The 13,780-nt window shown below is 37.2% G+C and overlaps 1 protein-coding gene across 1 annotated transcript; it reads right to left on the bottom strand.

The window, feature by feature from the left end:
* Positions 1-12,669: 12,669 nt before the first annotated feature.
* Positions 12,670-13,708, bottom strand: LOC123321558 (COMM domain-containing protein 4). Its single transcript, XM_044909220.1, has 5 exons — positions 13,575-13,708; positions 13,385-13,525; positions 13,292-13,331; positions 13,035-13,238; positions 12,670-12,976 (listed from the first exon to the last, which is right to left on the bottom strand). Exons 1-5 carry the CDS (start codon positions 13,575-13,577, stop codon positions 12,780-12,782), a joined length of 585 nt encoding a protein of 194 aa, XP_044765155.1. The 5' UTR covers positions 13,578-13,708; the 3' UTR covers positions 12,670-12,779.
* Between the last annotated feature and the right edge of the window lie 72 nt (positions 13,709-13,780).

Raw genomic sequence — 13,780 nt, forward strand, 5'->3', positions numbered from 1 at the left:
TTATAATTCAATTCAATAAGTTCGTCACCTCGGAAAGTCAGAATTTTTCTTATTCCTCAAACAGAAAATAAAATACAATATTTTTTTCATTGAAGAACAAATATTCATTCATCATATCAACTTTCCGAGGTGCAATTATCTCTTCTTTGAATTTCCACATGAAGAAATTCCTCGAAAAGCCTCGGCATTGGCTACAATTCGTATCCTGGTGAAATTGAAGAAAGACGTTCGTTAAGTGCTGCCATCTTTTCGACGAAAGTGGGAACTATTGTTTGACTACCACATTCTGGTAGTCTTTCCCCCGTTGTATAAACTCCTCTAAATGAGTTACCGCAATTCCGTTGGCGATAACAATAACGAATTCAGCTTGCAACCACCCTTATTAACTCTGTAATCTTTCTCCAATATGTAATCATTCATTAGCGTTGTTTAATTCATTTCGTACAAAAGTTACCACATCCAAACATAACCCATTTGTAAATTAATAATATTTTCTCCGAACATAAGAATGTAGTTGCTAAATTAACAAACACAGCTATTCTTGATGGAAAGAAAATTCCCCACAAATGACGAGGTGAATCTATGTCACTGAACATCTGTAATGTAATTAAAATATGTAAATCTTTCAAACAGACTTCCATTCAACCAAATCTTTCAAATTTCCTTGGCCTGGGAAGCTCAATATATAGTTTTATGCTTTCTGGCTCAAAAATTTAATTGATTTCTGTACCAGGCTTGGGGGGGCACCAATAATTTTGGGGGGTTCACATCCTGGCCCCTACCCATCTACGCCCATGCCTGATAAATAACAATTCACACTTTTTGATGTTGGAAATTACGTGTTCGTCTGATAATTCAATCATTTGACAAATAACATTCAATTGATTCATAATTTATCCATGAAAATAAGATGACTTTTAAGTTTTCCCTTGAATCTGTAAGGAAATAATTGAGAATAAAATAGTTGGACGGAAAATAGAGACGAGGATGGAATAGATCCGGAATGCATAATGGCGGGGCATGTTTGAGTCTTTCGACCATGGACAATTCGAGACTTGATTCATACCAGGAGAAACGAGAGTCGTAATTAACGGATCTTCGGACCCATTTTCTCGTGAAATGCGTTACTAATAGACATCGGTATACATGGGAGATAACTAAATTCAACTTTAATTAAGATTAATGATATGCAGAGCACTCCTATCTTCGGCTCAGGTCCGTTCTGTTTCCGCTCTCCCCATTAACGTCATCTACAGCTTCTAACCCGATTGCACCAGCGGAAAGTAATTTTCAGTTCCAAACATTCGATTCCTACATCGGTTATACGGTTTAACTTTGATCGTCAGGACAGCCTTCGAAATGATTTATGCTGCACTGGAAGTATTATCGAAAAACATTGTGTGGGGAACTTGTAAACATATATGATGAACAGATTATTCGCACAGAAAATGAATTTCTCCTGTTTCACTGTCAGACTAGCTCACAGAAATACCTCAACTCGTGATTTTTCGTAAGAATGTACAAGTATTGTTTTTAACGATGAAAAATCACGTACCAATGGATTTTATGCGATAGTTCTGGTTTGATTTATCCTTATAATAATAGAGAACCTAAATTCGCCGATCTTTTCACCACTTCCCTTCATTCCATTCCACTCCTCTCTACTCCACTACACTACACTCCACTCCACTCTACTCCACTACACTTCTCTTCATTCCATTTCACCCCACTTCCATCCCAACTCCACTTCTCTCCATTCCACTTCATACCACTCCACTCTACTCCACTACACTCCTGTTCATTCCATTCCACTCCACACCACTCCACTCTACTCCACTACACTCCTCTTCATTCCATTTCACTCCACTCTATCCCACTTCCATCCCAACTCCACTTCTCTCCATTCCACTCTACTACACTCCATTCCACTACACTCCTCTCCACTACACTCCACTCCACTACACTCCTCTCCACTACACTCCACTCCACTACACTACACTACACTACACTCCACTCCACTCTATCCCACTTCCATCCCAACTCCACTTATCTCCATTCCACTCCACACCACTCCACTCTACTCCACTACACTCCTCTTCATTCCATTCCACTCCACACCACTCCACTCTACTCCACTACACTCCTCTTCATTCCATTTCACTCCACTCTATCCCACTTCCATCCCAACTCCACTTCTCTCCATTCCACTCCACTACACTCCACTCCACTACACTCCACTACACTACACTCCTCTTCATTCCATTTCACTCCACTCTATCCCACTTCCATCCCAACTCCACTTCTCTCCATTCCACTCCACTACACTACACTCCACTCCACTACACTACACTACACTCCTCTTCATTCCAGTTCACTCCACTCTATCCCACTTCCATCCCAACTCCACTTCTCTCCATTCCACTACACTACACTACACACCATTTCACTCCACTACACTCCACTACACTATACTCCACTCCACTACACTAAACTCCACTCCACTCTACTCTACTCTACTCCACTTCCACTCCATTTTATTTTGTTTTGTAGTAGAACCTAGAACATTAGCTTGTTCTGAGACTTGTAACTTTCTCGTGATACCATTATATTATTTCTCCTTAGGCGAAGTGTACAAAATCAACAACTAAAATAATAAAAAAAGGGCTTTATCAATGGGAGATGCGAAAAGCGCCAGCAAGTTAAGTGCGTTTCCCCTCCTCCCCACGTCAATTTGTTTTGTTTTCATATTTCCATGTATCGGCTCTCAGCGGACTGATATTTTGTTTTGCAAAGCTTTTAACGTATAGCCGATTGAATGTATTGATTTCTGACATGGGATGCGCTTTCTTTCGGCATCCCGTTATAATTCCCGCTTCATTCGTGCCTGTTATTCATTTTGAACGCCCTGTTTCATAGCCAAGGCAGTAAGTTGCGAAAATTTCGCATTATTTGAGATATAACAATCGACTGAAACTATTGAATTGATGTGGAAAACGCATAATTGAACTAAAAACTCAATTACCTGATTTTCTCCAGGATAATTCATTTAACCACTAGACATGTTTCGCTTAAACGAAGGTATCTTCAGGCTGTTTTAACCTTCACCCAGCTGAGGGTAGTGAAAATCAAATAATTCAGTTTTTAGGTTTGAACTAAAACCTCACTGATGAAAATACTGCTTAGAGTTGATAGAAATATCGTCAAATCATTTTCGATTACGCTCAAATACCTCCAGAAGAGGAGTCAATTGTGACATAAACCCGATGAAATGGAAAATCAAGTGCTCGTATCATTCAACGCTAAAGTCGCCAATTGAGTTAGAGCCATTTCTTCATTACTATGATAGCCTTTTGTAATGTAACTTACAACAGAGGGGCTAGATATTAAATTAGGTCCCTTTTGCTGTATTAAATCACTTCCAAAATGTGGTCGAGTGTGCGCCTCGTCCCCTTCAACACATTCATTCAAATAAACCACCCTTCTTTGCAAACTGTCACTGAAAACTTTCCCGAACCTCCAAGGAAAAATGCATGGGATCACGCTTTTTTATATTCGAGCTTTTTGATTCAATTATTATGACCATTAATCAATTGATATTTGGGGAACATTTGCTAATGAAGACTCCTTAGGGGAGCGTTTTTCATTTCGTACAGGAGCCGCTTAATGCATCCGGAATTTTTTCATTTATTCGCTCGTTCAAGCTGAAGATCGGCTTCGTGAAATATACTTTTCGGAATTCCGGATGTCGTCAGTTCCTAATTTCCAATGAGTATACCCTGTATATCCTGCCGATATTCGACAGAGTCGGATTCACGTTAGACATCTCAATTTCCATCTGAATTTTTATCGAAAATCTTTACACAATTTTAAATAATAATTGTTGGCAATGTTATAACAAATAAAGGATGAGTAGTTATGCTAAAAACAACCCTACATCCCTTCTAAATATTAGGTCTCTAGGCCTGTCTTAGTCCTTTTGAAGCGTGAAGAAAAATGGGGTTGATATTTGGAAACGATTCATTTTATCTATAATTTGAGGCCAATTCCTGAGGTCCTGTATATTTGTTTGAAAAGATTTGGACAATTATGAGAGGCCAAATTGAAAAAAACTCATAATGGGTCACGTCGGCAATAATAATTAGTATGTTCCCTCAGTGCCGGAGAAAGAGAAACAGGATTATTGTACAAGTTCAGATTTACTCGTAAAACATAATGCAATTAGGGAGTGTCAATATCTGAAAATTACGCGAAAGGCCCTTCAGTCAGATTAATTTCATTGGGAACGGGAAACTTTTATTAAGGCACTTCATCGTTTCCAAAGTTATTCGCGCAAATTCTTATTATTCAAAGTTTTCAATTTGTGTTGAACTGAAGAACATTAATTTTTACCGGTGACTGGAAAACTCTTACAGCTTCCATGTATAAATGACAATAAATTTCAGTTTTATTTCGAGGCAGTCGCTCAGTTGGATTGGAAATAATAGGAGGGAAATAAAAATGCTTGCTAACGCATTTGGTCCACTTAGAATCCCAGTGAATTATAACTTCACAATGTGTTTCATTTATGTAATTTGATTTTCACCCTAACCTGTAGTTTTGCATCAGAATCGTTTACGTCCCATTACGTACTTTATAAGTTTTCCAATGGATGACATTAATATCTTTGACGTGTCGACGTAGCAAACGGTATTGCATTAACTTTTGCCAGAAACTTGCTCGCCATCTACTCGTTTATTGAAACTCCCGACAAATGTTTTTCTACTTCCCTAATCCCTGAATTTCAAACCTTAGTCTGCACGTTAATTGATGTATTGTCGATGCTCAACTAATTACATTTTTTTAAAGACCCCATCTTTTTGGGTATTTTTCGAAGGTAAACTTTCGACAAGAGTAGAAAAATATTTCCGTCCATTTCTGTGTAATTTACCTTTGAAAGAATCAAACTTCACGAGGCAATTTTATTTTAGCCAAAATAATTTCTTATCATTATGCATCTAACGAGGTGTGATACAATTAGTTGAGACAAACCAACGACACATTCATATTCAGCATCCCTTGTAGACGACCATCGTTTAATCCTCTGTTTTCAAGTTAATTAAACATTTCATTATACGACAGATACCACCCTCGCTTCGGCGTTCGTGTATAGGGAAGTACGATGCTATTCAAAGACGGGGAATAAATCGAATTACTTACCCTTATTTTAACATGTAATCTCCAAAAGGCTTTTAGCACTGGGGTGCTTGATAACATCTCTACTATGTTGAACAGTGACGGACTTGAATTTGGAAAACCGATGACCCATTCACCCCACGCATGCCCGATTTTAATCAGAACAATTTCGCCTAATGATTTTGTATCTTCGAAGGGTGAAAAGTGAGTGAGAAATCTGAAAATTTTATGGAGCTGGATGCAGCCGTTCGGTCTTGATGATCATTTAGGTGATTCCATCTTTTTGGAAATTTTTCGATAGTCACCGTTAGAGTGATTTTTCTCTCAATAAAATAATCGTAGATGGAAATATGATACGTATTCTGAAAGAGCAACTCTTCTAGTTGAAAATCAGAAAGTTTTATGGAGCTCAATGCAGCTGTTCGGTCTTGACGATTATATAAGTGATTCCATCTTTTTGGAAATTTTTCGATAGTCACCCTAAGAGTGATTTTTCTCTCAATAAAACTAACCGCATATGGAAATGTGATACATATTCTGAAAGAGCAACTCTTTTAGTTGAAAATCTGACAGTTTTATCGAGCTCCATGCAGCCATTCAGTCTTGACGATTATTTAAGTAATTCCATCTTTTTGGAAATTTTTCGATAGTCACCGTTAGAGTGATTTTTCTCTCAATACAACTAACCGCATATGGAAATGTGATACATATTCTGAAAGAGCAACTCTTTTAGTTGAAAATCTGACAGTTTTATCGAGCTCCATGCAGCCATTCAGTCTTGACGATTATTTAAGTAATTCCATCTTTTTGGAAATTTTTCGATAGTCACCGTTAGAGTGATTTTTCTCTCAATAAAACTAACCGTAGATGAAAATATGATACATATTCCGAAAGGGCAACTCTTCTAGTTAAAAATCTGAAAATTTTATGGAGCTCGATGCAGCCGTTCGGTCTTGAAGATCATTTAATTGATTCCATCTTTTTGGAAATTTTTCGATAGTCAGCTTTAGAGTCGTTTTTCTCCCGATGAAAATACCCGTAGATGGAAATGTGATACATATTCTGAAAGAGCATACTTATATAACTATGACTCTCTAGGGTAGTCTAACTATGACTCTCTTAAGGTATTCATAGTCATAGTTATATTATATATAAAGGATGACTTCAGTCAGCTGATATTCTGGTGTGGTAGTGGAAAAACGTATCCTAGTGAAAATCATTTAATTCGGTTCCTAGTTCGAATTTTTAATTCTATCATCTTGCCCCTCTGTAGATATCTGGAACGGAAATTCCAGCGTGCATATTCCTTTCAAGAAGATAATTTTAACTGAGTTTTGAATTGGAAACATCCAATTGTTTACCGAGAACCCTGATCACAGTTAATTCTACAGAATGAGATTCGGGGAATGGCAGGATTATATAATTCAGATGAGCTGGGAGATCTTTGGATCACCTGCTCAATATTACCAGGACTACGCAGATGGAATTTGAAGTGTATTGCTTTCCCAAAATATCTTCGAATGAAGAATGAATTAATATGTTGAAACTGTTAGGACGTTTCAAATGTTCGTTTTGTTGTACTAGATGAATTATTATTTTCATGGAAGAAAATGGAAATTTTCCTCAAATGGGTCTAATTTCCAGGGGTTTAATATCGGTTTTAGTTTTTTTAACACATGTCTAGTCTAGATTTTACTAAGGCGGTCTTTGAACGATACCTACTCATTACTTGAACGATTCACTTATACGGTCACACAGTATGGAGTGTTCATCTCATAGGGAGGCATTAATTAGGGGTTGCCGAAGAGTGCCATCTATCAATGTATCGAAATAATTTGATTAATTTTCCCTTGTTCGTTCGAGAATTGATTCCAGTTGGGTATCATTTCATTAATTCAGTCGAGATAAATAGTTTATCGTCAATTCGCATAGGGTTGGAATGATATTAAACATCGTAAAATTAATAAACGCGATCTCCTCTCTTCAACTATATTATAAAGTAATAATATATCGTACGGAATCAGAGTCAACAGACCGCCCTTCTTGCTGCGACCCTTTCTATTAGGTTTTGAACAGATGACGAGGCTATTAAGCATATCAGATATTTTAGATTTAGGCCATTATCCAGGTTTCATACATCAGTGCAAGTATCTATGTATTAACAGGGAAGAAGCTCAGAAACAACCCCAATCACCATGAAGAATTCCCGTCATTCTCCCAGGTTATTTGTGATTTTTCACCGAACACAAATGTGCAGTAACCATAAAAATGATTGAAAACGAAGAGTTTTATCGGCATTCCGACAACATATCCCATAAGGAGCGGATAAATATGGAAAGCCATCCGCAGACAATTCCAGATCTGACAAGGAAAAACAAACAAGATATATTTGTGGAGGGTCGCATTATAGATTCCATCCGAGTTTTTGAATTCAATTTTCGCTCAAGTAATCTGCACTCGCTATTGGTCAGTGCCATTTGGGATTCAATCCTGCATCTCTGGAGACGTATACCGCCGCACTAGCCACAGGGGTGTATGGAAATGACGTGCCATCTTGGATATTCTGAAATCAGAACCGATTGCTACACCTGCGCCTCTTTCCCACAAAAGAAAATATCCACATTCCCAATATACACGAACGAATTTTCGAGTACTATGGGAGATTTCAACTTTCCCGAAGATATTTTGTTGTTCCATCGCAAACTTTCTCGCAGCGAAGATCTTGACGTTGGAGATTTGAATTCCTATGTCGTTTTCGGTTTACTGAAAAGTTGAGTTGAGGGACTGGGACAGTTAATATTCAAAAATGATGATTATCATGAAATTAATGCATCATTTCTTCGAAGATTTGTTTTTTCTGAAGGAAGCAGCACAAAGAATCCAATATCCTGAACTTTTGTCGGTCAGTTTTGTTTGTAAATACAAACGAATGAATTCGATGAAAAGGATTGAAATAGAGGGGTGACAATTCAGCTTGAAGGAATACTTACATGGAATGCGAAGGAAAAATGCAGATCGCAGCTGAGCAATGCAATAAAAGATTTTTATTCAATGGGATAATTCCATATTATTCATTCTGTTCGACATTCTTCAAGTAATATTGAAAAGGAGAGGCGGGAGACGATGCGGAATTATGGAAATCGATTTGGTAAAAATCGCGAAATGACAAGCACACATGTCGACATTATTAAATTAAACTTCTTTCCCTGAAGAAAAAGAATGGTTGAAATTTCCCCGATTCAAATTATCTACTCTACATTCATTTAGAATTCAGGGTGTGCATGGAAACTTGGACCGTTTTTAATATTTAATTTCATTTGATTTACGATTTAAGCCCTGTCAATTTTTGATGAGCGCCGCATTCAGCATGGAGAGGTCTTTTAGGAGAGTGCGCGAACAGTTTGTTAATGGCGAAAAGATCGCCACGAGCCGAGATTCTTTTCCTAGGAAATTACTTTTTCATTTTATCTGGCGGTTCCTACCAGATATATACTGGTCTTGCGTGCCAACTTTCAGCTGCTTTATAACACTTTAAAATCAATCTTCGACATATTCCAAGACGGTTCGGCTCGTCAACACATGTTAAATAACTTTTTTATTCGCTTGAGGGATCGTGGGTGTAGTTTTCCTGCTGCATACCCCAATAATTGGGAAATTTTTCGATAGTCACCGTTAGAGTACTTTTTCTCTCAATAAACATAACCATAGATGAAAATGTGATACATACTCTGAAAGAGCAACTCTTCTAGTTAAAAATCTGAAAATTTTATCGACCTCGATAAAGCCGTTCGGTCTTGACGATTATTTAAGTGATTCCATTGGAAACCCAACCAATAAGCAAACCACTCGATAAAAAAAAAAGCTAACATAGGAGAGCTCGTACAGAACCTCAGCGTCCTTTTACTTTCCAGACAGGATTGGTTCAGTCGAAAGGACCTGCTGGCTCCAAAACAAGACTGGATTCTGGAGCTAATCATTAAGTATTCACTGTCCTACTCTCAACTAGTTGAGGGACAGGTGATTTCTGACTCTCGGGCTCGGGAATTTACTGGAAGAAGACAGGGGCTCACTAGGTCTCTAGTCTTGGTCCTGGATAATCAGCTCGACCTGAATCTAGATGATTTTCACCTTCCTCATGAACGCCTATCACAAGAAGATGGGGCAGAGGCCTAGAGAGTGAAATAAGGCTCGAATTCTTATTAGTTTCTGGAAAATTCTACCTCACCTTAAATTTTTGAGTGCCATGGCTAAAACATCTGTACCTACTGCTGATGCTGATACAGTTTTCCGGGAAATGGAAGTATAAGTTAAGAACTTGGACATTATACTTAACTAGCATCGAAGATATTTGAATTGGTGTCAATTTCAGTATTGTACAAGTTTAACCGGCCTGTACAGAATCAAGAACCGTTAGTTGAGTTACAAAAGCAAATTTTTCTGCAGATATCTTCTGAAAAACGAACGTAGAAGGATAACATGATCTGAAACTGAAAGGTTCAGAGATGAACCTCTTGCATGTAACCGTATTATCCAGAAAGGTGTATGTAAAACAGAAGCAGCCCATATATCATTCGTGCCATCACAAAAAAGATTACAGCATATGTCGTACAGGCTGTAAACGTAAATGAAATAATAAAAGAACGAAATGAAAATTTAGTCTGTTGTAAAACTTTAGGACAAATAAAATGTTTTCATGATTTCCTACTATAAATTGGCCAAAGTGAACCAATATAGAGACATTCGACTTCGGGACTGAACTATCAGGTAGAAACTTAAGGGCTGGCGGCTGCAGTAGTCGTAAATTTTTCCCTATTTCTTTTTCGGTAGAAGCCTCCATATAGGACTATACATATGTAACTGATATCTTCTTTACATTCATCTGATTAAATTATTCAATATCTTACTAGTGGATATAGAGAGGCTATATACTTATTTTTACGATTTTTTTCTGCGATTTGGATAGGAATGTATGTGAAGAAAACGAACCTACACCAGATCAAAATTTTTTATTAATATAAATGGGTGTTCTTTAATGTCACTTAGTATGTTTTCGAATCTCCGAGAACATCAATGGACTATCATTAAGAACTCTGATATTGAATGAAGTCATTCGAATCATACAAGAGTAAAATGATCTTTTACTAGAGCCGACATTTATAAAAAATTACTATCCCCTCATAATTAATCACATTTATTTCCTTTAATGATCGAATACCGCTACTGGAGTTGCTTCAGATGATGATAAAGTTAGTTTGGAGTCATTATCGAATCTATTCATGGATTTGGCTTGTAATGGACCACATGAAGAATATAGTATTAATAAACTTTCGTTGATACCAACAAAACTAACGTTCGATTCTGAGTTGAACCTATTTTTCATTTGAAATTTATTTCCATTGTTCCAAACGAATCATGCGTTAACCGAGAAGTTATTATTTTCTCACCTTCAAGGCATATTATCATTTTTTTTTCGAGCTCGTATTGGTAAAATTTCGCATCGAATTAAGATGGCTGATAAATATCGAGACTTGAATCAATTAAGGGAAAGAGGTTAGTTGTTTACAAACAAGCCAAATCCTGGATAAGAGGACAGGATTTTCGTTTTAATCGAAAAATAGTTATCAAAAGCAAAATCGCCCTCGACTAATGTACTATATATCTTATCATAGTGACATTATTCTGTGGAAAAATATAGTAAGAAGTGCAGTTTATTATGGGAAGGTAGAAAGTGGAGACGACATGTTAAAAGCATAGAGGAAAAGCTACCGAAATAAATGGCCACTTAGTTTCGTGACCACAACACCCGAATTTATACTCCTTCGTACTCAACCTTTTTCTGGGAAAATCACGTTCCAAAATCTCCCGAAACTATATATCTCACTTATGAATTACAGATAATTCAGATTTATTCATAGGGCGCTGTCGGCTCTCTTCCAATTAACATCATTTCTGACAAATAGAATTGATGGCTCCAAAGAGACCCTACCATCGTCCAATAATTCTTATTCACTTCAATGAATCTCATAACTTTCGTAAGAAATTCGATCAATTAATTCGGTATCACCGAAAAAATAATATTTAGGCACACCCTGACTAAAAAAAAATGTGTTTTGAATCTCGAATTTCTCAAGCTTTATTTTCTTATTTCCGATCTGGCTTTCAGGCACAGAGTATTTGCTGGACACGCTTCGGATGTTGGTCTTTCGTTTGGCATTTTTCGCTGCCCTCCAGATGCAGCGGTTGGTTCACTGATTTCACAGTTTCCCAAACCTCTAAATCAGTTGATCATCCCCTCTTACCTATTCCACTCGTAGCTTGCGAAATTAGTATATACCGATTAATATATTAACGGTTATGGCATTCGACATTTTCGGACCAATACAGCAGTGCCTCCGAAAGGAATTTGAGAATCTCTTACTTCTCGGAATTTATTGAGTCCTACGAACTGCATATATATCTGGATCTAATACAGAACACGTGCAGATCCATTCAATCGGAATACAACGTGTCAACACATGTGCTATTCATGTAATTCTCATTAACTTGCCATTACTGGCTATTTGGGTTATCCCACACCAGCATGGCACGTGGCAACATTGAATCCCTTATCGTTATTACTCAGATTTTCCAATCTCCCGGGATATCTGAGACTGCTGATGATGAAATATCATCGAATGATCCTATGGTGAGATTATTATGATTATTGGGAAATATGAAATACTTGAATGAATCTTCACCCGCGCAAAAATGTAGGTATATACCTGCATAGCTGCCTCAAAGAGCATCTTGTTCTGCTATCTACAATTGGGAGTGTTGAATGTTCAAATGTCCATACTTAAGTAGGTTAAGCAGTCTGTTCGATGGGTTAAGTACGACATGGGTATCAATGATAGTATATTTTTTTATTGTTCATCCTTGTGATAACTCTCACTGCTGGCTGTGGTCTTCACCACTTCTTCAATGGTGCTTACTCAGTTGGAATATGCTTTGGTATTGGACCTAGTAGTGGTCAGAAAACGCTTCTTTTAGTTCTTTTGATTTGATTGATTCCCTGGTTCGAGTTTGGATCTTCATATAGCATTTTTTGTTTGGTTTCGAATTTTTAAGTGTTTTCATATTTCGTAGGATCTCCACTCCATCCCAGGATGCTCGGTGCTCCTCCACCACAGTTAATAAAATCTACATAATTTTCAAGAGAACAAGCATAAAATTTTTTGCCACGCCAATGCTAACAGTTCAGAGCGCTGGATACATGTGAGCATCCTATCTCAAGTATTGGACCATGTCCAGGGCTCCTAATAGTCAAGTATTTGAAAGTAAAAAAATTAATTTTGAGCTCCATGCGAAACAGCAACCTGCTGAATAGTTGGTGTAAAATGTGCCACATTTATTTCATATCCTTATACTAACACTGGAAGCGCCATCTAACATCTAAGCACTCCATTAAACAAGTTGTGTTGAACTCATTGGGGAGGAGCCTACTTAAATGATACTGGATTTATTATAAAAGAGGTTTATTGATTGTACTTGTATAAGTTGTATAAAAACAGCGAGTACATTGAGAATGGTCAATAATTCTGTACAACGAATAAATTTCAGAATTGCATTTATAACTGCAGTATTTTCTGATTGTATCCTTTCAATTCTTCCATCCTCATCTTAGATTCCTTCAGATTCTTCAATAAAACACTAACTGTTTCCTTTGCGATTGTGCATTGTTCTGTTTGGCCATTGACTTGTACATTCATTATAATTGCACTGCTCTCTTTGGCTACTTCAACACTTACTGATTCCAAAGGATTCACTGGAACAGAATGTTCGTGTTCGACTCCAAATACTGGAGAACTGAATATTCAACATACCCTTCAAACCAGACGCTTTCAAAATCTTCAATATGGCATCTTGCTTCTCGTCAACCACCTTCTTCAATGAAGAGCTATGCTCTCGAGGCAAACCTAGTTGTTGTAATTCACTGAATAGTGCACTTGTTTCACATTGAAATTTGCACGTTGAGAATATAATGAACCTCAGACAAGCTATACAAGCCTTCAATTCTAAATCAGAGTCTGAAATTTGTGACATGAGAAGATGCAAATGAGAAGAAATTTTAACAGCATACCTAATTTCGACTCTGAAAATAATTTTTCAGCTTCTTCAATCTAAAATGAAGGAGTATTACTCAAAGATTGTGCTATAGTACTACCTAACTTACTTCAAGGGGGGGCTTAATAATTCCATCCGCTACGATTTGAGATAGAAGTTTCAACTTAGCAGAAGACAATTTTGCCAGATTATTTATAATAATAGCCAATACCCAATCAGGACAATCTGAGTTTCCACAGAATCGGAATTTCTAAAAATAGAATTTTAAGAGAGGCATCTTATGAAGTGGGGTTGTTTACCATTATGTAAATTTATGAGAAAGTAATTCATTGCCTAATTCATTTTGCTTCTGTTATTTTTTATTGAAAAATTTTGAGGTTATATTAAATGATTACATGCGGAATGAGGTTAGGTTAACTCCTACCTCCTACCCTAGGCCCTAGGCAGCCGAAGATACACGAGGTAGTTTGGTGACCAGTAGCGTCGAACTAAGGAGGGTAAACTC

This window comes from Coccinella septempunctata, chromosome X (assembly GCF_907165205.1).
Source record: "Coccinella septempunctata chromosome X, icCocSept1.1, whole genome shotgun sequence".
Taxonomy (NCBI): Eukaryota; Metazoa; Arthropoda; class Insecta; order Coleoptera; family Coccinellidae; genus Coccinella; species Coccinella septempunctata.

Bases quoted from the DNA above. Each gene is read 5' to 3' on its own strand.
- LOC123321558 (XM_044909220.1), bottom strand. The intron at 13,332-13,384 runs GTAAGTTAGGTA...CCTTCATTTTAG, and splicing joins TTATTAAGCCCCCCCTTGAA to ATTGAAGAAGCTGAAAAATT. The intron at 13,239-13,291 runs GTATGCTGTTAA...CACAAATTTCAG, and splicing joins ATTTTCAGAGTCGAAATTAG to ACTCTGATTTAGAATTGAAG.